General features: G+C 43.2%; 1 protein-coding gene across 2 annotated transcripts in view; it reads right to left on the reverse strand.

The window, feature by feature from the left end:
* Positions 1–8,284: 8,284 nt before the first annotated feature.
* Positions 8,285–24,421, reverse strand: part of NUAK1 (NUAK family kinase 1) — a 48,125-nt gene continuing 31,988 nt past the window's right edge. For both annotated transcript variants that reach the window (XM_084537812.1, XM_084537813.1), the window contains exons 3-7: positions 21,993–22,144; positions 20,679–20,744; positions 14,011–14,130; positions 13,607–13,739; positions 8,285–12,337 (exon numbers count right to left, since the gene is read on the reverse strand). In XM_084537812.1, the coding sequence (XP_084393938.1) occupies positions 11,184–12,337; positions 13,607–13,739; positions 14,011–14,130; positions 20,679–20,744; positions 21,993–22,144 (1,625 nt within the window). In that variant the 3' untranslated portion in view covers positions 8,285–11,183. The remainder of the gene's footprint in view (positions 12,338–13,606; positions 13,740–14,010; positions 14,131–20,678; positions 20,745–21,992; positions 22,145–24,421) is intronic.

A 24,421-nucleotide genomic window follows, 5' to 3' on the forward strand; every position in this document is an offset into this window, starting at 1 on the left:
GCCTGAACCTACAATGCGTTAGTCCCTCACAAGAATAGATCTCCCTAACAAAAACTTGCCTGTTCTGCTGAAAGACAATATCCGTAATCACTGGTAAGAAGACCACGTTTGGTTATTTTTTGTAATTCTTCCCCACCTCTCGAAGCAAGCTGAGATGACCTTCCAACAATAGTTTATTTCTTCTTGGCTTGAATTGAACAAAGACTTTCTATTCACATGCATGTGAAAGGGAGTGTGGATGTTTTTGTGGTGAAAGATCAAATCTCTCTTTTGAACTTTGCAGTGGATAGAGCTAACTGCAGCATCTCTGAGGCTTTTGCTGTCCTTTCAGAAAGCAGCCAACTAAATATTCATTTGGAGTGTTTACCTGGAGTAAGGAGTATATAAAACATATCAAGGTTTACCTGGTGTAAGGAGTATATAAAACATACCAAGGTAATAAATTAATCTAGAGTATTTTGATGTTTCCATGAGGTCAGATCAGCAAAACACAATCCCTACCAGTGGCTAGTGCGTACTCACTGTGTTTCTAGGAATTTGCTACTGGATATGCAATGCTCAGTGGACAAGCTGTGACTGGTCATAAATCGTGTATTTCTTTGTTTAATTTCTCAGACTGAACAGAGTATCTTTTCTGTAACTGGAGTACCTTGCTTCAACTTTTGACCAGGGCTTCTTCAGGACATGAAATGGTTTAAGGGGTGAAGGCATATAAACTAGGTGAGGGAATTCCTTTCTCAGCAGTATCAGCTTCGCCGAGAGAGAGAAGTTTATGGTGGAATGGGTACGGGTCAAATTAAGGTTTAGTGAGTGTGTTGACAAAAAATGGCTTTTCTGCTGTCTGAAGCAATCTGGTTTTCTCAGAAAACGTGGATTTTTAAAGTTATTTTAGGGGTGGCCTCTGTGGCAAGGGTGACTTTGCAGGTGTTGGGAGGGTGTGCTTCTGTCAGAGGGGAAAATATGCAAATCTTCCTTTCTTTGCATGGCAGAACTTTAACAAAAGCTGCCCCTGACAGCCCCATTCAAGCATGTGATGGATTCTGACCCCTCTCTCATGCGACTGTTGTCTTTGTACCAGGACTCCCTGGAGGGGCTATAGGAGCTCTCTCTCTGCCCATACCAAGCAAGATGCTATCCTCCATGCAGTGTTGCTCCAGTAAATCTGGTCTGATACTAGAATGGAACATAGGGAAATTATTAAGTTACTTATCTACAGTGCAAGTAAAGACTTTCCTTTCTGCTCTTGCACCAAGTTGAAATGCAGCCTCTACGCTGTCTCATTTTCTTGTAGTTGTCAATAGTTCTGTTTCTTCCAGAGGAGCCTACATAAGGACCTGGGGAACTACAGGCCTGTCAGTCTGATCTTGGTGCCAGGAAGCAGTTTATCTTGAATGCCCTCACATGGCACATACAGGACAATCCAGTGATCAGGCCCAGTCAGCAGTGGTTTACAAAAGGAAGGTCCTTCTTGACAAACCTGATCTCCTTCTATGACAAGGTGATCCATTCAGTGGATGAGGGAAAGGCTGTGGATGTTGTCTACCTACACTTTAGTAAAGCTTTTAACACTTTGCTACAGCATTCTCCTAAAGTAACTGGCTGCTCATGGCTTGGATAGGCATACATACGCTTTGGAGGGTAAAAAACTGCCTGGGTTGCCAGGCCCAAAGAGTTGTGGTGAATGGAGTTAAATCCAGCTGGAGACTGGTCTGTAGTGGTGTCCCCCAGGGCTCAGTGCTGGGGCCACTTCTCTTTAATATCTTTATCAATGATCAGGAGGAGGGAATCGAGTGCACCCTCAGTAAGTTTGCAGATGACACCAAGGTAGGTGCGTGTGTTGATCTTCTCGAGGGCAGGAAGGCTCTGCAGGAAGACCTGGGTAGGCTGGGCCGATGGGCTGAGGCCAACTGCATGAAGTTCAACAAGGCCAAGTGCTGGGTCCTGCACCTGGGGCACAACAACCCCAAGCAGTGCTATGGGAAGAACAACTGGAAAGATGCCTGGTAGAAAGAGACCTGGGGGTATTGGTTGATAGTCAGCTGAATTATGAGCCAGCAGTGTGCTTGGGTGGCCAAGAAGGCCAGCAACATCCTGGCTTGTATCAGAAGCAGTGTGGCTGGCAGGGCTAGGGAAGTGATTGTCCCTCTGTGCTCAGCCCTGGTGAGGCCACACCTCGAGTGCTGTGTTCAGCTTTGGGCACCTCGCTACAAGAAGAACATCGAGGTTGAGGGAACAGGGGGGCTGTTTTACCTAAAGAAAATGAGGCTCAGAGGAGACCTTATTGCTCTCTACAACACAGGAGAGGTTGGGGGTTGGTCTCTTTTCCCAGGCAACAAGCAACAGGACAATAAGAAATGTCCTCAAGTTGCACCAGGGTACATTTATGCTCAATATTAGGAAAACTTTATTCGCTGAAAGAATTGTGAAGGACTGGAAGAGGCAGCCCAGAGAAGTGGTTGAGTCACCATCCCTGGTGGTATTTAAAAGTAGTGTGGAGTTCAGGGACATGTTTTAGTGCTAGGTTAGTGGTTGGACTTGATGACCCTAGGGGTCTTTTCCAACCTAAACGATTCTATGATTCTATAAGTCATTGCCAGATCAGGGCCTTAATTTGGAACTTTTCAGAAAATAGCATTTGGGGTCTAGTGAAAAGGAACTATGCTGATGGACCTGGACACCACAATCATTTTTTGTAGAACAAATGACATCATTGATATACTCTCTGGACTGTACCTTCTCTAATAATTATATAATTATTCAGGTTAGAAAAGACTCTTAAGATCACCAAGTCCAACTATCCACCTAGCTACCAAGTCTCCCACTAAGCAGAGGGCCAGTTTCCATGTCCATGCAGACATGGACTGATCTGCATGCTATTGCCACTGATGTGGTGGGATACTCTGGGTTAAGACCACGTTAGGAACTTGACCAAAAGTACCACTTCACTTCCCTTGAAGTGAATTGTTTGAACTCTAACAATAGCTATGAGCTCTTGGAAATTTTGCCTGTGTTTCATCAGAAAGGGCCTGAGTCTACATGTCCTCCAACCAGTACTCCAAGTCATCCAATCCCAAGAAATTTTGAACACTTCCAATTTTGAATATTTTGAATTCCTAAGGAAAAAAAAACAAAAACAAAAACAAAAACAAACAAAAAAAAACAATAACGATAAATTCCATTTCAGCTGAAGAATTGTGTAATTTCCCCAAAATCTTGGAAGCAGGGACTTATCTACACAACACCGTGGGTGCATCAATAATTTGAAAGACCCCTGCCAGTTACAGAATCACAGAATCACAGAATCACAGAATTTCTAGGTTGGAAGAGACCTCAAGATCATCGAGTCCAACCTCTGACCTAACGCTAGCAGTCCCCACTAAACCATATCCCTAAGCTCTACATCTAAACATCTTTTGAAGACTTCCAGGGATGGTGACTCCACCACTTCCCTGGGCAGCCCGTTCCTGTGCCTAACAACCCTTTCAGTAAAGAAGTTCTTCCTAACATCCAACCTAAAACTCCCCTGGCTCAACTTAAGCCCATTCCCCCTCGTCCTGTCACCAGGCACGTGGGAGAACAGACCAACCCCCACCTCGCTACAGCCTCCCTTGAGGTACCTATAGAGAGCGATAAGGTTGCCCCTGAGCCTCCTCTTCTCCAGGCTGAACAAGCCCAGTTCCCTCAGCCTCTCCTCATAGGACTTGTTCTCCAGGCCCCTCACCAGCTTCATCGTCCTAAGTTGCCTTTTTACGGCAAAGCTGAAAATTTCAGAGGAAGTTAGCCACTTGGAGTGAGTAAATGACTTTTGATGTGTACAATCTAAGGTCCAGTACGTTTCACCTTTGAAGTACCTAGTGACCACGGCTTAGTCTGAGGTCACAAGGAGCAGAAGATAGCCATTGGTTTCAAAAATTCAGGCGTGGGCATCTCAAACTGGCTTCATGGAAACAGATGTTTCTAAAATCCTGTTTGAAAATCTGGAACTCTTCATACAGGAAAATTGAATGGTCAGCACATAGGACTTGAAGCTATTCCCAGTGAATCCAACCAGAATTTCACAGTGATATAAATTTCTTTTTTAAGGCTGGATGCTCATCTGGGTTGGGCCAGCAGGAGTTTGCACTATCTGGGGATCTACTACTTGACCATTAGCCATTGCCTCTTTCCACTCTGACACAAATTTTTCCTGGAAGCACAAGGGGATTAACTACCTTGGGGTTTCTAAGGACCGGAGCTGACTAAAATTCCTCATAGCACTGAGTTGTATGGGAATTCAGCAAACCTCTCTTCTCAGGCAGCAGATCCCTCATCTCAAGAAATCTTGATTAATCTGTCAAGCTCTGGGACGTGCAGCAAAAGAGAACAACAGGGCTTGAAGGAACATTTAAAGAAATATTTTTTGTAATTCCCAGCAAAGCCAGAATGATGACACACTCTGAGTCTAGCAAACTTGCCTGGCAGGCAGTTTGGGCTTTATATGTAAATATAAACATATATTTACATATTTCCTAACATCTGTTTTGAATTTGTTTTCCCTTTGGTTCTATTTAAAGTACGTCTTGTCCTATTATCTCTGAGGCTAAAATTTGGAGGGGTCTGCTAATAAACTCTATCACTGCAAAGCAACAAGGCACACTCTCCATCCTCCCCAGCTTTCCAGCCAGTTCCTTCACAGCTGTTTCCCACTTGTATTTCAAAGTGCGACAGCATCTCCCAGCCTATGAAAGGAGCACAATTTCCTAAGTAGATTCCTGCTGGGTAGGGTATAGTATCACCACCACTTCCAAGAGTTCACGTTCAGTTGGTCTAACCCATTTGTCCCAGCAGCCCAGCACCTAAATTGTTCCTCCACATGGTGTCTTTTTCAGAGAGCGCCATGCTAGTAGCTCAGGGTCCTGTTCACAGTTTCTCTCCTTTACATCCAAGAAGAAAAATTACCTGCTGCATGGCACCAGAGCTGGAGCCACTGCTGCAGAACAAGGTCGTGCCTTGGGCCAGTCAGCCACCAGCCTGCAAAGCAGAGCCAGTGCCAGGACCAGGGTAAGTGCTGCAAAAGCACCTCGCAAGTAAAATTCAACCCACTGTACTGACAGGGTGCTGCGCAGTCTGTGGAGGGAAAGTGAACAAAAAGCAAACAAGTTCTGAACAAAGTGAGAGACTGATAGGCATTATTTGTCTTAAATAAATCGGATGGGGTGAATGGGGAAAGGGCAAAAAGAATAATCAAGGCTGGCTGACACCAACGTTTCCACATGGTCTCTGACAGCTTCAGGGCTGGGTGTGCTTTGTGAGAGGTGGTGTTCACTGTCAAAAAACCCTGAGTACGAGCCAGTAGTGGAGTTGCTTTGAGGAATGAACAAGTAGTGCAATGTCCTGACCTGCCAGTGTGCCTTCGGCCAACAACCACAGCTGATTTTCTTATTTTGTTGGCAGTCACCTATCTAATCCTTTGGTGGCCCTGGGCCTGGTGCGCTTCTCAGTGTGAACTGTAAGCCCAGCACATAGGTAGGGCGTGAGGAGCCTTCTGGACATGCATAAAATTGCCTTGTAAAATGCTTTTCCAAGGAATGATTAAGCATTGGTGCCAATACATAAGATGTCCTTAAAAGAGCAGGGTTCTGTATCGCCAGATGATGTGCAAATCAAAGGTTTTTCTGCACTGATGAAATTCCAGGAAACATGGGGTGGGGGAGAAGGGCTGTAGAAAGATAGCCAGAAACAAGATGCTCAGATCGTCTATCCAAAAAAGTTACTTCTTCAGCCAAATTACTAAGTCCTTTATGGGAAAGATGTCTTGGTTTGGCAAGGAAGAGGAGGCAGCTCCACCAGACAATAATAATAATAATAATAAAAGCCCTAGTCAAATACTGAATAGCATTATTCCAAGGGAAACATGACTTGTTCTCTGTTGAGTTAAAACTTTCAGCTGAAACTCTGAAACCAGCAACCCTGGAACAGGAACCAGAGCCTGGGCTGATGCTAGCAAATGCTTAAGTTTCTATTGGCTCAGTAAATGCATTTCTGCAGAATCATCTTCAGAAGCATCTCATTTTAATGAGATGTGAAACACCAAGATAAACACCCAGCTAAACTGATAAGCTTCTCATATACACCACATTTACATGAGTATTGGCCTTCTCCCTCCATTGGACTGGTTATGACTTACCCTGTAGCTATAACCCAGGCTCTGGTGTTGCAAAGTTTATAATTACACATACTTCTGGCATCACTACCAAATTTACCTGCTAAAACACTTGTCTGTGATAACTGAAAGTGCCATCCCTTTGCCTCAGTGTCGTGTCTTATTTTCTCAGTCCCTGAAGTCTCTAAATGGAGACCAGAGCTGTGAGAAAATCACAACTACAAACCAAACCCAAGCTTCTCTGCCTAGAAAAGGTGCTCTGTCAGTTCCCTTCGAATATTGCTTCTCTTGCCAGCGCTACGGGTCGGCTGTGGGCACCACCTCAAAGGGAGATGCACCCTCTGCACCAGTGATTTAGGGGCTGGCGAGCTCTGAGGAGCAGTGTCAGGCTGTCCCATGAATGTCTGGGCTGGCCTCTGAGGACTTCAGTAAATGCACCAGGGGTGTGAGAGGGACCCCTGCACTGCCACGCTATGCACATGCATATGCTTTGCCAAATCAGAAACCAAGATTGCAAATTTTTGGAAGGGTTATGAAGTCTATGGCTCCTATGAAAAAAATGACACACTACTGCTTTGTCACTCGACTATGCAGCTGCCAAGGCTCCAGTCTTGCTTCCTTGCTCCAGTCTTGCCCAATCCACAAAACTTCAACAATTCCTGAGAAACACTGGAATCCCCACGGCACAGACCAGGTCTAGCTACAGACTCTGTAACTTTGACAAAGGTGTCTCACCGTACACTTATTTCCTTCAATAAATAGGACAATTAGACACCCACCTCCCCACCACACCCCAGAAGTGTGTGCTCCCAGAACCATACAAACACGTACCTAATTTCTTCTCAGTACTTGCCACATGCACACACCATAACCAGCCATCCAGATTTTTTTTTTCTAAAAGTCATTATTTTTAAAAGAAAACAAATGGTTTGCCCTCAACTTCATTTTTTTTTCCTAGTGTGCTAAAATAAGAAGTTTCATAATTGCTATTGCAGAAGAGACTTACATTACATTTTCCACCATCCAGCACCCACACAGTTAGACCTTATTCGTCTCAGGTACAAGAACACACTTGCTGACTTTGGATATGTACCTTTCACTTTCTGACTCAATTAGCATACGGCAGCTAATCATTCTCTCTGTAAGGTATCAACAGCTTATTTGCCTTTCTGCATCATTGGGTTTTTCTGTTAATTCCCACTGGTTGTTAAGTGGTGATGATAAATAAATCTAGCACCTACAGCCACGACTTTTTGCTTTAAAAAGCTCGAGAGAAAATGAATTTGAAAAATTAAAGTCTTTTTTGCATAAGATCCAAACTCCGGTTCCTCATCCAAACCTCCCGTAATTTAAAAAGCAGAGGAATACACACCACAGGTATCTTGGCTGGCTGCATCAAGGGTGCAGTTTAATGGTGTCTTGCTCGGAGCCAACTTCAAGACAGTGCCAACCATTTCCTTTATTTTAACAAGACACCAGCACACACAGCATACCTAACACCCAGTTTCCCTTATGACAACGATCTGCTTTCCAAGAAAAACAATCTCAAGACTTTTGGTTATCAAGGGCACTCCAAAAAAATGAAAACTGACTCCTTTTTGCCTCTTTTTGCCAGCTGACTACTCTGACTGCTCAAAGCCACCTGACTGAAACCACTCCATATTCAACAACAGGAGATGGCCACCAGCCTTTTGCCGAAACAACCCTTGAATTACACCACAGGGACATTAAAACTGGAAATAAACTGTCCTCCTCACCAGAGAGGGGAAAGGACTGTGACCACATGTCTCTGGGCTACAAATAAGTTGTGCCGTGTCTCAAAAGCCGGCCTGCTCTGTCTCACCTGCAGCACAGACCTTCTTATCTTCCAGCAGAGAAAGCCCAGTCAGCTGTTATTCTCCACCAAACATTTACAGAGCTGAAAGCTTTGGGCATTTTGTGGTGCCAATTTGTTCATAGCAGGGGAGTCTCTGTGGCCACCCACAGTATACTGAAATGCACAAACCAGCCAAGAAGCTCTGCATAAACAACTTGGTACAATGCGCTGTGATGCTGCTGTATTTCTGCATGACAAGTTCATTACCATTTGGCCTTGGCTGATGCTGATGTACAGTGAAAAAGACAGAGAGAGACTCTTCACAGTTACATTAATTCCATTTTATTTAATAAAAAACAGTATCAGATTAAAAATACAAACACTTTGGGTGATTATCCAGCGTTTTCCCCTGTGTGCCTCGTAGAGCTCAAACCAACCAAGGATTGGGAGAAAAAAACAAAAACAAAACAAAACAAAACACCAAACAATTTTGGCCGGAGCTGTAAAATAATGTTGCACCAATTAAATTACACCAAATATATTATTATACCTTTGAAATGGCTTTCAGACCAATAAATAAAAAAAAGACAAATTCAAATAAAAAAGTCAACTTTGTATTACAAAAAAATTAAATAAAAATCACAACACTAATAATAACAATGTGCAGTCAAGTTTTTTTTTTCTTCTCCTCTAGGAATGATAACATGCCAGTAAACATGTAACATGCCAGTAACATGCCAGTAAATCCCTACGAAACATTTCCAGTTTGGCAGCAAGCAGTCACTCACTCATTCACATTTGTACACAAGGAAGCAGGCCTGGGCAAAAGCCTAGGTAGATACGAGCCTTCAGGGTGCTCCTCAGTTCCCTGCCACAGCTGGTTGAGTTCCCTTCCCTTCATCGTAAAACCTCTATAAATCCACTCAAGATTTAGCACCAGATCCGCAGGGAAGGTGTCAATCGGTGCAACCCCACCGAAGGGATGCTCCATCACATCAACAGGATGGTGCTGAGTTACACCAGCTGAGGATCTGGCTCTTCTGCCCCAGGGCACAAGTTAAAAGCTGTGGCTGTAAAGTTTCTGAAAGGCCGTGGAGACTACGTTGGGTTGTTTTCAAACACATCACAGTAAACCTGTTAATTAAATAAACTGCAAAATTGGGTGTTAGTTTTGGATGGGCTAAAGGAGCAAATGCAGGACCTGTGAGAAGGCAGGACATCTGAGCATCACACCAAACGTGTCATACAGGTCTGTAGAGAAATGCCCTGAAATTGCCCTTCCTGAGCAAATGAGCAGTGAGCCAAATTTCACTTGACTGCCTGAGAGCACATCTCTCATACATTGTGTGGGTATTGATGCTGTTGACTCCAGGGCCAAATTTGGTCCAGTGTTTCACGAGAAGAAAAGGTTCTCCACAGAGACAGATTAACTGGCTTAGGAAATTTGAGCTCATTCATCTTTATACAAGGCATAAAACCTTGTTGGTTTTTAGGAGGAACTGGCAGACTGAAGTACCGTGACGCACCAAATAAACAATTTGCAAGTGAAATTGCTCCCTGCCCCAGATGCCAACTGTTTGTGGGGTTACCCCTGAATTCCCAGAGGAACACTTTTCTGTTTCTGCATTATTTCTAGGATTTTGGACACAGCGGGCCAAAGTCTGTTTTCAGTTCCAGTTCCAGGGGAGGAGTGAGAACAGAGTTTGTGCCATGCTTCTCTCTTCTGGATATGTCTGCACACACGGATTTTGCAGCTGTGGCTCATTTGACATCATAGGCTGAAACCTACCATTTATTCGCACCAGTGCACCTCTAAGATAGCCAGGGGCTATGTGCTCACATCAATGTGACTGAAACGGGCCTTAAGATTCCAGTTTGCCCAGGCCTGTCAAACACACAGTGCCTTTCTGACAGAGGCTTACATTCAGGTAATCCAGTAGACCCATGTGATACCTTTATGGGAGTTGAAGCCTTTAGTCTGGATATTCAGGTATGTCTGAGAACACACACCCATATCCTTCCCGTTTTTCCAAGCTGGCGTCGTTGCACACGCAGTACCAGCTACACTATCTACATAGAGGCCTGCATTTTTATGCTAACTGTTATCAAATCTACTATTATCATTTCATCGCTCAATTCTTTTTGCTCCATTACTACCTACTTAGAAACATTTTAATTTGGAGAAAGGCATATTCCCACCAACTTTCTGACCTCTATCCATTTCCTACATGCTACAATCTTTTCTTTACTTAACATTCTGCTCACAAACTACCTGTCACCCTCAGATACTACAAGCTAATAGCAAGGTGGCACCATTTGCTGACACTGACTGAACTCTTGGAGGGTCTGTTAGCCCTTGGAACCCTTTGTTAGATCCATCTACCTATGGGCATCCATCTGGCAGGCCTTTTTAAAAAAGTAAAACTGAATACATAGGTTGAAATGTTTTGAAGAATCATGTAGCTGCTTACAACATCCATTTCTTCCAGCTTCTGTTCCAATTTCTCTGACTCTGCTTTTGCTGGTAGTTGGAAAAAAAAAATAATTAGGGCCTTCTGCTCACTGAAGAGCAATGGCTGTGGGAAGGGCCAGATCTGAATGCCTGCTCCATGCAAGGTTATTCTGGGCTAACACTCAAATTATTTGTCCCAGAAGGGGTTCAGACACCTCCTCAGATCACCCTGGCAGAAGGAACCATGGTGACCATCCAGCCTGATCTCCTGCACAATGCAAACCGAAGATCCCCAACATGTAATGCCTGTATCCAGATGAATAATTTCAGGGGAAAGTAAAGCTTCTCTTTCTAAAAGACATCCACAATTGACTTGAAGAATTCAGCTCATCTCTTGATATAGCTAATCTAATATTAATTAGAAACCTCTCAAAATGTGTGCGCCTCACTTCCAGTTTTAATTCTGTCTAACTTTCACTTCAAGCCATTAAACCTTGATGCTTTTGTCTGCTAGATCCTGATACATTTTCATCACATATTCAAAGACCAAAGGATTTTCTGTGGTCAGCTGGGTAATATTTTGAGGACACAGAATTAGAGAAGTGTGAGATGACTTTGGGGCTACTTTAGACTTTGCTAGGAGTTCAGCTAAGTAGGTACAGTCAAGTCTTTTGAAGGAAAACCTACCATCATCAGCAAATCAGTAACCTGGCTTACTTCACCATAAAGGTACACAGAACAACTCCCTCCCCTCCCTTTCCATCTCCCGTCTGCTAGTTGAGCTTGTTGCAGATCTCTAGGGCTTTCTTGTAGACCTGAGTCACATCATCCATGTCTGTGAGAAGGGAAAAACTGCTGTCCCCCAGACGGTTACGATACCGTTTTAGATACTGTGGCCGTGGGCAGTTCTGAAGTCCTTCGAAGTCTTGGATCTGGAGGAAATTTTCAGCAGAGACACAGCTCCGTATCCTCTGTCTGTTTGGCCTGTTCTCTTGCAAGTCCAGCAAATCAAAGGAGTCACTGGACAAAATACTGTCATCACTAATCACGCTGGAAGGGCGACTGTAACTTCGAGGTAATGCATCCCCGGGCAGGACCACTTCTTCCATGGCCTCCAATGTCGGTGTATCAGGGCTAATTAAAGCAGATTCAGTGCTGCTGGTAGAATACTTGCTGTTATGTTTCAAGATACCCTTACGCCTGCAGGAATGACTGTAAGACCCATTTCTGGATGGCTCTGTGACCCCCGGAGAAGTGTCACTGTTTACTGTTTCATCATTATTGTCCAAGAGTTCAGAAGATTCACTTCGTTCCGGAGAGGAGTAATAGCCAGATTCTCTCTGCTGAGTCTTCTTTAGGATTCCTTTTTTTGGCATTAGTGAAGACTGCTTAGTGCCGTACTTGGCTACTACCTCTCCCTCCACAACACTTTTAATGGCTACGCCAGTCCTACACAACTCTTGCTCCAGCTTAAAAGCAGAGGGTAACACTGGGCTGACCACACCTTCAATGAACCCCGCACTGTGAGATCGATGTTCACTGTTGCTCCTTTTCTTCAGGATGCCTTTGGGTCTCTTGGAAGTGGGTTTGGATGCATTTTCAGCTCCTCCTTCCTGGATGGACTGTGCAATGTCATTTTCCTTTTTTGATTTTTTCAGAGACCTTTGTCTCTCTAGTGTGACTTCAGGACCTTTGGGCTTAGAAAGGCACTTCATTTTGGTTTCAGTCTCTGGTTGGAGGCCAGTAGAACGGTGATGCCAATCAATGAACCTTGCCAGCAACGGGGACTCAGAGTCCCTCATGGCATCACAGTCACAAACACTACTCTTGTAGCCCCAGTTAACCCACCAGTGGTTGGCAATATCTTCAATGGTTGCTCGGCGTTCAGGGTTCACCATCAGCATCCACCTGATAAGACCGCGAGCATCTATGGACAAAGAATAAAATATAAAGTTTAAAATATTGGCACTCTTGGTTTCCTCAGTTTAAAACTGAAGCCTGAAGCTAATCAAAAGCACAAAAATAATGGTTCTTACAACTGGAGATGTGAAAGGAGGCAAGGCTTTGGCCATCAGTCAATGCTGGAAAATGAATTTGAGGACTACTTTCTATCAACAGAGTATGATACACCCAGGGTGAATTGGTACATTTGTTTATCAAATAAATTAAGATTTGTCTTGTATTGGTCAACGAATAGTTCCGTATTACTGAAAGAAATCACCAATCTTTCATAGAATCATAGAATCTTTAAGGTTGGAAAAGACCTCCAAGATCATCTGGTCCAACCATCCCCCAACCACAAGTATCACCCACTAAACCACATCCCTAAGCACCACGTCCAACCATTCCTTGAACACCCCCAGGGATGGTGACTCCACCACCTCCCTGTTTTAATGTTGTCTACTCTAATAATTACAAAACTTGGAGGAAAACAAAGGGGAATTGGGATATTTTAAGTGCTCTATATATGACTGCTTTTAGATTTACTTTTTTTTCATAAAAAGTGTAGTATTCTGTCTATTTTAAACGATTCTTTTTATAAAGAGAGTGACAAGGCAGCAGAAAATTGAATGGATGGCAAACAAATGATGAGAGATAAATATTTAGCTAAATATAATAATATATACACATATACATATTTTTAAGGCTGTAAAGAGCTATTATGTCAATGACCCAGACTTGATGCTTTTCTGTCAAGTGACAGCTTAATGTGTTATCCTCTAAGAAGAAATAAATGCAAACACAGTGGCATTTAATTCAGATTTTGGCCTAGCTTCTCAGATAAGAGACTGCTTTGCCCTGACCATTCACCCTCTCTCTGCTCATGATATACTACAGTGTAGTCAGAGGGCTGGTCTTTACCAGTATGTTGTATCGGTTTACAGCTTGTCTGAACAATTCCACTTGCAATAGCTAACAGACCTTCTTCCACTGCCATAGATCTAGTTAAAAGAGCTTGCTGAAGTTTCCCCAAGGCAATAAAATCTATCTGCTATAAAACTTTCATTTCAAAAGGGCTTTTGGTAAATGCTGTACCCAGATGGGAATTGAGAGCAGATGAAGTCAGTAGGGGAATGAGAGATTTTTTTTCTGTGTCGTTCTAACATGACACCAAAATATTCCAAAAGGCACAGGGCAAATCTTCCATTCTGAACTCCTGTCAGCTCAATACATTGCCCTCACTCCTTTTTTATACCTGAGGTCTGTGTTGGCTCACGATATTCTCCACTGCTGATTTGCCTGATGAGATTTTTGTGATCAAAGCCATCAAAGGGCATCGTTCCATAAACCAGAGTGTAAAGCAATACACCAAGGGCCCAGCTGTCAACCTGCAATACAGAGACAATGAGTGTGAAGCCCAGGAAAGCTGATCCCCGCCATTCTCCCTGCCACGTCCAGATGCACCTACCGATGGGCAAACCAGAATCTGACATCTAAATAACCACAGGTAAAGCAAACAAAGGCAGCTCGAGAACTTTCAATATGGGAGACACCGACTCACACATACATGTGCAACAACTCTAGTATTAAGACTAACCCACAAGGCCGGTATCATCAAGGACATCCCAGCACCACCACAGAAAAACTGACCCTTCTTACCTCTGGGCCTCTGTAAGGTCGTCCATTAACTATTTCAGGGGAAGCATACAGTGGGCTTCCACAAAAGGTCTGCAGAAACTTGTCTTTGTGATAGAGGTTGGAGAGTCCAAAGTCAGCAATCTGCAAAGACAATTGCACAAGGCTTCTGTAACATTAACAATATCTCAAAGTAACAGAAAATCCTTTATTGGGAAGGACTAAGCTATACTTGACTCTGCTGCAGGGCAGGGCTCTCAACATGGATAACCTCTCAAGTTCACTTGCCAACCCATTTTTCTATGATTTCATGGCTTTTTTAGAAGGCTTCCTAGAGAAGGAGAAGGGTCCCCAAGTTAAATTCTCTAGACTAGGAACAAGGATGTTTTGATTCCATTCGCAGACAGGTCACTGCCAAGTACAACCATCAATTAGTGATTTTTTGCTAGATGAACTGCATGTGCTTACAAAGACAATTTCATACCGGGAGGCACTGGACTATTGTCCACTGATTACTCTTCATCTTGTATAATCATTAATACCAAGGGAATGCAAACAGAATGTACTACTGTTCTTATATTGCACATGCAAGCCCAAAGCCAAGACCTTTCAAAACAAGAGGAGGAGTGAGGCAGGTGTGTCATAGGAAACTAAGTGTAAGATTACAAAAGCAAGTGATTCTTGAAATCACGTGGAACATAGCTCTGCTTGAAAAGAGGGGAAAGTGAGGCAGACAATAACTGTTACACATTCAGGGACTCCAAGCTGAGGAATCTGAGTCGTTAAGCAAACGAGATGTCTATCATGAGATAATAAACACAAGTCTGGTTCCTAACTGGAAACAATGGGCCCAAATCTGGCTTTCCCAACACAAACAAAACTCCCCTTGAGACCGTTGGGAATCTTGCCCATGTAGGAATTGCAGGATCAGGTCCAAATAATTTGTTTACTTCAATTCCCTGTTCTTGTTCAAAACAAAGGCTGAGGATAGCAACACTAAATACTCCCACAACCTTTGCATTTCCTTTGTTTCTCTAGCAGAAGGCAACACATCTCATTTTTTATCTTGTTTGAAACCTAAATGTTTCTGTTTCCTAGAGATATTTTTATGACTGCCCACTACTGACACAGGACATACATAAAAGACATAAAGCACCGGCATAAAAAAGGTATTATCAGTTTATAGCTTTAAGAGACAGGGGCTTTCTCTGGGTTTTTCTCACCTTATTCATGTCTTTTCTACCAGAAAGAAATTAAACCCCAGAAAGAAGCAGTGATTACTTGATATTATAAGAAAAAATTCAAGATAAGACAAAGTGACCAGAAAAGAAAGGGAATTTACCAGCAGCAGCAATCACTTTTGACTTTCTAAAATGTGTATCACCATTGCTGCTAATACCTGTTTAACTCCAATGTCTAGCAAACTCTTGGGAGACATAAAGAATTTGTCTCTATTAACTATCAAAACTAGGCTAAAAAATGTCATAGTTGAGACTGAAGTAAGAAAGCTGGTGAAGTACAGACAGAAGTTCCCAATTTTCTTTCCTTACCATGAAAAATAATATTTATGGATAAAATGAATACATAAATATCCATAAATACCTATCTATCTATATATACACAGATATACTTTCATGTTAAAAATATAAACTCCTATTTTAAAATATCATTTTCACAATTTTTTTAAAGTCACAGAGCAAATATGAAATTTCATACTTCCCCCTCTCCTGTTTTGATGTTCAGTGTGTGCAGGTATTCTGCTGACAATTTGGGTTCACAATGTCTTGCTCAAAGAGCAGCCGATTCCTGTTCATTAATATTAATTCATTCCACCATGTCCATTCATGGCTTGAATTTGCTCAGTCCCCCAAACAGCGTATCATCAACCCACAGCAGAAAATTCAGCCCTTAAATAAACGTGGTTTGTAAAATCATCATTGTATGGCTGGAATGTCATTGAAAACAGCTGGTGTACAATTGCAGTCTGCAAACATATTCTCATGGCTCAGATTGCACTTAATTGCTCTGAATTCCACTTTCTTATCAAGTCACCCTGACTGGCTTGCAGGAAGTTGGTTTTAAGCCCTATGAAGTGTGCCCTGTCAATCATGGGAAGAATGGGATCATTTCAGCACTGAAACTTCGTGCTGGTCACTGAGTTTTATTTTAGTTCAGGATGCAGCTAAGACAAGGACAGACACTGCACAGTGTGATTCCTTAAGAAAATACATTCCCTTAACACCATGGAATGTATAAAATGCATGTAGATGTGCATGAATATATATAGGGCTACAAATACCATTGTTCACACGAAGAAACTCTCAGACCGGGCATTTATGTTTTCATTTTGACCATTCAGGAAAAGAGTATTTATGTTACAGTCCACTCCCATACTCACAGACTGATGTTTATCAGCTTTTCCCATTAAAACTGTCATGCCCCCCCAAAACAAGATTAATAGAAGCCAACATTACTTCATGTTCTTGGCACTTAAATGGAACTAAGGCATCAAGTCAAAAAACTTCCTAAATTGGGAGGAGCTGGGAAGTGGGCTTTATTCCCCTCACTTCAGGAGGTGAATGTTTCGTATTTACTGTTACTCTGATCAACCAGATGCAATTTATTGTTTAAGCGTCGACTATAAATTCCATGAGGTTTGCACTTGTGGAAACTGTCGGTTTTGCCCCGCTTAAGAATCTGTCTTTTTGTGCTGTAGACAGAAGAATAATTAAGTCTCTTAGAGCAATTGAAATGCGTGTGCACCGGGTGAGACTTCCAGCAAGGTAAATCCCAATTACATACACTTACCCTGCACATACGAAACCCTCATGGGTTCTCGGTGGTTAGTCTGATTGGTGTCCCCTTACCAGCCCAGGAGAAAGTGTAGTTAGTGGGATTATGTTACTATTATACTTGCATTTTTGTCTCCTTCTATCACTTTGGGGCTGATCATGCAGCTTGCGTCAAGCTCTGCTAGACATCTATTTTAGGTGCAATTCCCAGTCCAGGAGCCGCCGCAGCCCTGCTGTGAGCAAGGAGGCTCTCTCCGTCGCGCCAGGCAGCGTGTCAGAGGCATCCCTGGGGGTAGCTTGTGGCACAGGACAGGGACACAGCATTTGGATAGCAAGAAGCACTAGTTCCCTGGCTGTCGCACTGTGCAGCAGTTTCTCTGAAGCTCGCTGAGTGCAGTTTGGGGGATTTAGGCACTGGGGAAGCACTGCAGCACTGCACGGGGTGCATGTGGTCCTCATCATGCTGTTTGCAGGAGCTACGGGCTAATGGGGGCAACTACACCCTCACCCCACTGCTAGTTCTTCTAGCAAAGTCATCCCTAGAGTGAACCAAACACTAGGAACTCAGTCCCCTTAAGACTAACAGAGAAAATAAAGGATTCAAGGCTTTTTTTTTCAAGACCACAAAGGGCAGATGCCTAAAGCTGGTGTGAACCTCTTCCACAGAGAGCTCTCCAATTCACCAGCTGAAGGCAGCTCTTGCTGTGCTCTGGGGCTGCCTTAGCCCTGCTACCTGTCTAACCCTGCCCACCCCAGCTGCGTTAGGACTATGAAGGAAGATATCCTCTCCAGAGTATGAAAGTGCCCCAGTTGGGTGTACATCTGGCGAGAAAGGCAAGATAGCATTTGATGAATTGGCTGGATTAAACCCTTGTACCCCACAGATCTGGGTGCATGTTCAGTCTCGTAAGTGCTTAAAACTCATTTCATTTATTTGTGTTTGCTGCATTTAGGGGTTTTAAGCAATAATTTGCAGAAAATACTACCACATATACCACGACACTGAAAAGCATAACTACATAACACTGATCAGATCACTTTCTTCCCCTCATTGCCCTCCAGCTCTGGCCTGTAGACCTACAGGACTCTTCAAAACTTGTAATTTTTTGTCAGCTTTCAGACACCGGTGTTTCCTAGTTGCTGTACTTCAACACAATTGTTTCCAGAGACTTCTACTCACTACTTTAACTTAAGAAAAAAAGCTAATTATGTTTCCAAACACCGTTTCATGACCTTCATTTCTATAGCTAAAATTTACAAATGGTTTCCAAGTTACTGTAGTATCATGTAAAATGGCTTGGGGCCCTTTTAGGCTGGATAATAACTTCTGATGGATTAATTGTCCTCTTTATTTCCTGTCCTGGAATTACTGCTTGAGTTGTGCTACACGGATCTATTTTTACCATATCTTATTAATTTTGTCCTCACGTTACTATGACATGTTTGTGTATATACCGCAGCGTCTAGATCATTGGATTCTTCAGAAACATGTTTTCAATTGCACATTGCACCCAGGAACAAAGGGATTCCTTTCATTTTGTCATTCTTAAAATCAGACTGCCAATTTTGTAAGTGCCTTGTAATCCACTGAATGAAATGTAAATAGTGACGGAGTACAGATAAGACTATCACTCCATTTCTAAAAAATGTCTTCCACTGAGTACTTGAAGCTATCAGTCAATACCATCCCCCAAACTGCATATTTCTCTGTTTCCACCTGAATAACCAGATATAAGAATAAACTATATACATAATTTCAGAATCAGGACCTGATAGATTTGCTCCCAATAAATAATTTACAGCTCCATATGTGTTTCCTTGCCAACGGTTACTGTTTAGTGAAACAAAGAAAAAGTGGGAAGTAAAATTCTGTGCAACTAACACAGAAACCACAGTAATGCATTCAAGGCTTCAGGATCAAGGAAATAGCAGCGGTACATTTAACATCAAGTATTCAAAGCTGAGCTTAGTCGTGAGGTAGGAAAGGTGTAAAAGAGACGGAAGGGAGAAAAAGGTAAACTACAAAAAAAAAAGAGTTGCCTCTTGAAGTAACCCTCATTCAAACACTGTTGATAGTGATATGCATAAAATACAAACTGCTTCCCCAGCTCATTTTATTTATTAGCTTCATGAGACTTTGTGGATACTGTTAGCAGTGGGCAGCTAGAGAGCCTGAAGCCACCCATCCACACGAGGCAGCCTTGTCCACTGAGCTGTGCTCTGAAGTCCTCAGAGAAGTAACCGGAGAAAGGCTGGAACTATACAAAATACCCACATAGCAGCTCAAACACCATTTAGTTCAGGGAAGGGCAGCCTTCATGGAAAAGGTGAGTCCAAACGGTTGGACCTGAATTTCTTGGCACAGCAGTGCCCGTCTCTGTGGCAGCTGAAATACATCTGTGGTTCTGCAGCCCCTGGGTCCCCATCCTCCCCCTCGCCCCCGCAGGAAGATCAGGCTCTCAGAAAGAAGACAGGGGAGGCTGCTGAGCCTTCTGACAAAGCGCAGCTCCCCAGAGGCTCGGGGAAGTGATTGGTTTTGCATATGAAGACTACAGTGCCGAGATCCAGGCCACCGCAGCTAGCAAATTCCCCAAATTCCTCTTTTCTCTCAAGAATTCCCTGATTAGCTGGGAAGATAGCTTGGTGCGTAATGTGGAAAGAAAGGTCATCCTGCCTGCGGAAGCCTGTTCCGTATACAATGTCCTAGAAAGGCGACTTTTTGTTTTCAGCACTGCTCAGACCATCTGGGGCTGCCGCAGGGAGCGGCGCTGCAGGAACAGAAGCGGAGAGGTTCGCCCTGACACGGGATGTTAACAGCAAAATGTCCAAGCGCTGCATAGGATGGGCCTTCTGTAAAAGCCTATTTTTAGAAACCGCATATTTATGTGTCTTTAATCCACCAGTTGATCCAAGTTAGCTTCTGTCATCAATGCTACACAGATGGCGGCTACCATATGCTACTTTCCATTTCCATTGCACAGCAGCTTAAAATGAAGACAATCTCTCCAGCGTAAGCAGGAGGCAGTGCGTGCAGCCTCAGGACTTTCAGCAGAGAAAAAGCGAAAATCCAGACTATTTAGCTGGCTATGCAGACAGCTCCTTGATTGTTTTCCTTTGTTAATTAAGCAAGGATGCCCAAGAGTCAGCAGAAACGCTTTGGCGTCCTTGCCTCTGTCTGTGTGTCTGCAGATCAGTGAACCCAGCTAGTCAGGCAGGAACAAAGCTGAAAGTGAAACAGGTTCAGCCACCTGAAATCTTCACTAATCCCTGCATTATTTGTCTTTGTGTTGCAGCTTTTAGCAAAAATGGAAGAAGAAGGGAAAAAAGGTCATTCCCATGCTTTCACTGGGGAGCAATGACATGGAAGTGACATCACTGACATCACTATCCAAAGTATACGTTTGTGTCTGGAGTTCCAAGGCCACTTCCTAATGAAGCACATGTGCTTTACTAGGTTTATTTTGAAACTCTATTTGCTTATTTTCTAGCCATGATCAAAAGGACATTCAGAGTGTTCTGTAGGAGGCACTTGAGCCCTGTAGACCAGGAGGTTGTTTTTTTTCTCTAGCCCCAGCAGCAGTTAGCAATAATACCATTTGTAAAATAAACTAATTTGCACAAAACGTGCTGCTGTTTCCACCAGTAAATAGATGCTGCTTGGAGAATCGTGGTCTTTGGGTGGAAGGACAGGGCCTCCTCCCCCAGATTTTGCACAGTTTCAGTTAGCGTGTCTGACTCGTCACCAGTGGTGCTCTTTCCCCAACCTCCAAACCCCTGAGCCTCTTGCCAGATGCTGTTGCTTAGTAGCTGTTGCCATAACACTGGCTCTTCTAATACCTTGGATAAAAATGTTACAAAACATGCAAATCCATTCTGAGAAGATGAGAGAAAGAATCCTACCTTAATATTAAAATTGTCATCAAGAAGGATGTTTTCCAGTTTTAGGTCCCTGTGGACAACTCCGTTCTGAAATAAGGAAGGAAGAAACAGAATATAAGAAAATATTGGGCAAATCAAAGGTGAGCTGGCAGGGTGGTCTTTGCATCTGCATTTCAGGGCTGATTTCACTGTCATAACACTCACGGCCCAGTGACTAGTGACAGGCGATGTATTAGTCACTTGGTGTGTGGTTAAGGGAAGAATGACTGGAATCTGTCCTCCCACAAAGCCCGTAAAACAGCAGGAGGGGGGGGGTCTTTTTAGAACTTAATTCCAGCCCGGATCCTGCCCCCACTGCATGAAAGCAATATATTCTTCCCAGGCACCAGAAAACAATATCTGTCAATGACGTTAGTCCTTACAAAAGCCCTCCTTCCTCCAGTGTGCAGCCGTGTGGATCAGGGGAGTTAAAATCCTAAAAGACTGTAAGTGTTAGGGATGAAAACGAACAAGCTGGGTTTAGGTCAGAGACTTCTTTGAAGAAATTTGGGAAAAATTAACTGCACCAAAAAGGCCACTGCAGCTTTTCAGTGCTTCACAGTGAGGACTTTGAAAATCTGCCTTGTTTATCAGAATTCAAATGGAGATTAAAATGTTCAAGAATTCAAATAAAAGACTGTGTTAGCTGCTCGTTGCCTTTAGCCTCATGCAAGTTTTGGCTGTATGCAGCAGGGATAAAAGTCCATGACAGCCAGTCAGTTACTTTGGATTTAATTGCTTACATTGTTATTCTACTGGGTACCATGATGGATAAAGTCGTTAGCAAAGGGTATCTTTCTAGTGCTCCTCCTACATCTGGAAAAGTTATTTCTAACTAGTGAGTACATGCTAAAGCTGAACACTCATAGCTTTCTCCAGGCTATTTTGCTTTCATGTATTTTATATACTTTATAAAGCTCTTCACTTGCACATTGAAATTGTGAATTGTCATTAATTTGCATATATTAATATCCATGTACTAGAATGTCTATGTAATGCCTTTTCTAGCTAATGTAGTTAATTGTTTTTTTATGTCACGAGAACTACTTCCACAGGAAAAATGGGATGTAGGGCTAATGTAAGAGTGTGGCTGGTAGTATGCCATAACACAGGAAAACACCCTTAGTCTTTAAAAACAGGCAGAGAACTACTGTAGCACTTTCACTCTTCTGGTGTACTGATATAATCACATGCTGTCATACTTAATAATGAATGCTGTTGCCACAGATGTGCTTTGAAATATAATCACTACTCAGCCTTCAAATAGCATTTTTTAATATCAAATCCTTTGCTCACCTTGTGGCAGTAATGTACAGCAGAGACTATTTGTCGGAAGAAATGTCTTGTCTCTCTTTCGCTCAGCCGCCGCCTCTCACTGATGTAATCATACAACTCTCCTTTACTTGCATACTCCATGATGATCACAATCTTATCTTTATTTTCAAACACTGCACAGGATAAAAGAAAAAACAAAAACACAGTTGATCCAATACCTTTTAAAAACACTTTAAAGGTTGAAGAAGACTTAGGATGACTGAACGTATCCTGTGTCATCACTGCAGCCTGCAGACAGACAATCCCAAAACCTAATTCCAAAGCTAAATTTTTCCCTAGAAAGGTGACAATGTTTCAGATGAAGAGAAGGAAGTTAAGGCTTTGAGGAGCTGCTGCCTTTCACACAGCTAGACGAAAGAAGGTCTTTGCCAATACAACACAGGGCCACAGTGGCAAAGCCAACTTTATCTTGGTGAGGTGAGGTGGACACTTGTGCCAATGACACGTGAATGACACCTGGCTCCAACAGGGACTGCCTCTTACCTGTAGTCCTCTTGGGGCCAGGTGACAGAAGGAATCAGGAGCTATCACACCATTTGGAAAGGGTTAATAAAAGGGATAATAGACTCTACCTTCAATGACTGCCTGATACAGAATAGCAATTTGGCTTATAATGACTGTTGGTTCACTTGCCACCAAAACCCAACAAACGCACTGATGCAGGCATCCTCTTCTAGCCCAGCTCTGTGCAGCAGCACGCGGGGCACAGACACCTGAGCTAGCAGTGGCTGCAGTGTCTCCAGAGCTGTACAGCTCTTCTCAGCGTGGCTCTGCAATCCATCTCATGCACACACCTCATCCTGGTGCTCACTTACGTCCAGCCCCTGCCGCAGGTCCCACTGCATGCTGTAGATATGTCCTTTGCCACTTGCGCAGAGCCGACAGCGATGCGCAGCTCCCACGTAAGCGGTGCAAGGAACATTGATCTCATACACGTCACAGCGTGCCTGTTCTTTGGGGCTCAGGGTACTTCATGCCACGTGCTGTCAAGGACTTCACTGGACTTGCAGATAACTAAACACTTAATCTAGTACAGCTGGCCATGAGAAGTCTCAAATTGCCATAATGCTCTGGCTGCTAAACAGTTTTTCCCTTCTGACACCAAAAATCCTCCACAAGCCACTGCAAACATCCTGCACCTGCCATAAATAACCACTGCTCATGTTAAAACGTGGTGACTTTCCTTCTGTTTTATTCTGTGGCAGCAGCATGCTGAAGCCATGTCACACTGGCAGCAAAACATCTTCAATTTAATGAGGTTACAGAGGTTATTACAAACGGATGCTAGTTCTGACCAGCCCTACTGAAACAATGCCTTCCTGTATCTCTTTAGCAAAGCCCTGCCAGTAGTCCTTAGGGTTTAAAAACAAAACAAAACAAAAGGAAAAACACCTCAGGTTTTGCAGCGAATTGTAAAGCTGCCTCTCTCAACGCGTAGACATTTGCTGCTCTTCAGTTTTGTCTCATGTCCTCCAACACCTTGTCATTCAACTCCACAAGCCAAAGCCTCTGCAGCTCCCTCTAACACCCCTGAACCCCAGCCAAACAGCTCTGATAAAAGGGAGAGTGAACAGCCAGATAAAATTGGCCGCTCACTCGTCTGCTGGCCTTGCTGTACCCCGAAGCAGAGGCTCCTGCCAGTGATTACATCCTATGTGCATCCTCATTAACAATAAACTTCAGAAACTGGAAGAGCTGTCTCTGGATGGATTATGCTTACAGTATCCTCTCCAAGAATGACAGACTGATATTGTCTGGGAAAAACTGAACATACCCTGTGTCATAAACGGAAGTGCTGTGATGTGTTACCACTGATGCACAGACTCACTGCTCTGAGCTTGAAAAGGGTTCTTAAAAACAGAGCAGTGTAGGAAAGCAAAAAGTAGTTTCAGTAAGCTGAGACAAATCACTGAAAATGCTTTTATTCAAGAATATTTAAAAAAAAAAAAACAAAAAAACAAAAAAAAACACGATCAAACAGCTGGTTCAATGAGTTAGGAGTTATTATATGATGCATGCATAAGGCGAACTAGCCACATAGCAGCATGGATCTCAGGGGACTCTTACAGGAGTGCACACTCCAACAATACCAGCCGAGGAGCATCCTGAGCTCTAGGGGCTGTTTGCCTCACCAGAGGGACACAGCCAGAGGAGAAGGGGCTCTCGGCTCTTCAGTCTTCATGACTGTAGCTGAATGGTTAGAGAATTGCACAGTAATTTCTCTCTTCCACTGTTAATAGAGGTGAATGGAGAATCATTTTTTTTGTTTTTTTCAGGGAGGTGGGAGGAATTTTCTTTAAAAACTGCTTCATTTCAGTTTAGAGCACCTCCATTGTATTAGCTGAATCTCACGAGAAGGTGTACAGCTACTTTCCTGCAGAAAGGGAACT

This window comes from Aythya ferina (genome assembly GCF_964211825.1).
Source record: "Aythya ferina genome assembly, chromosome: 1".
Lineage (NCBI taxonomy): Eukaryota > Metazoa > Chordata > Aves > Anseriformes > Anatidae > Aythya > Aythya ferina.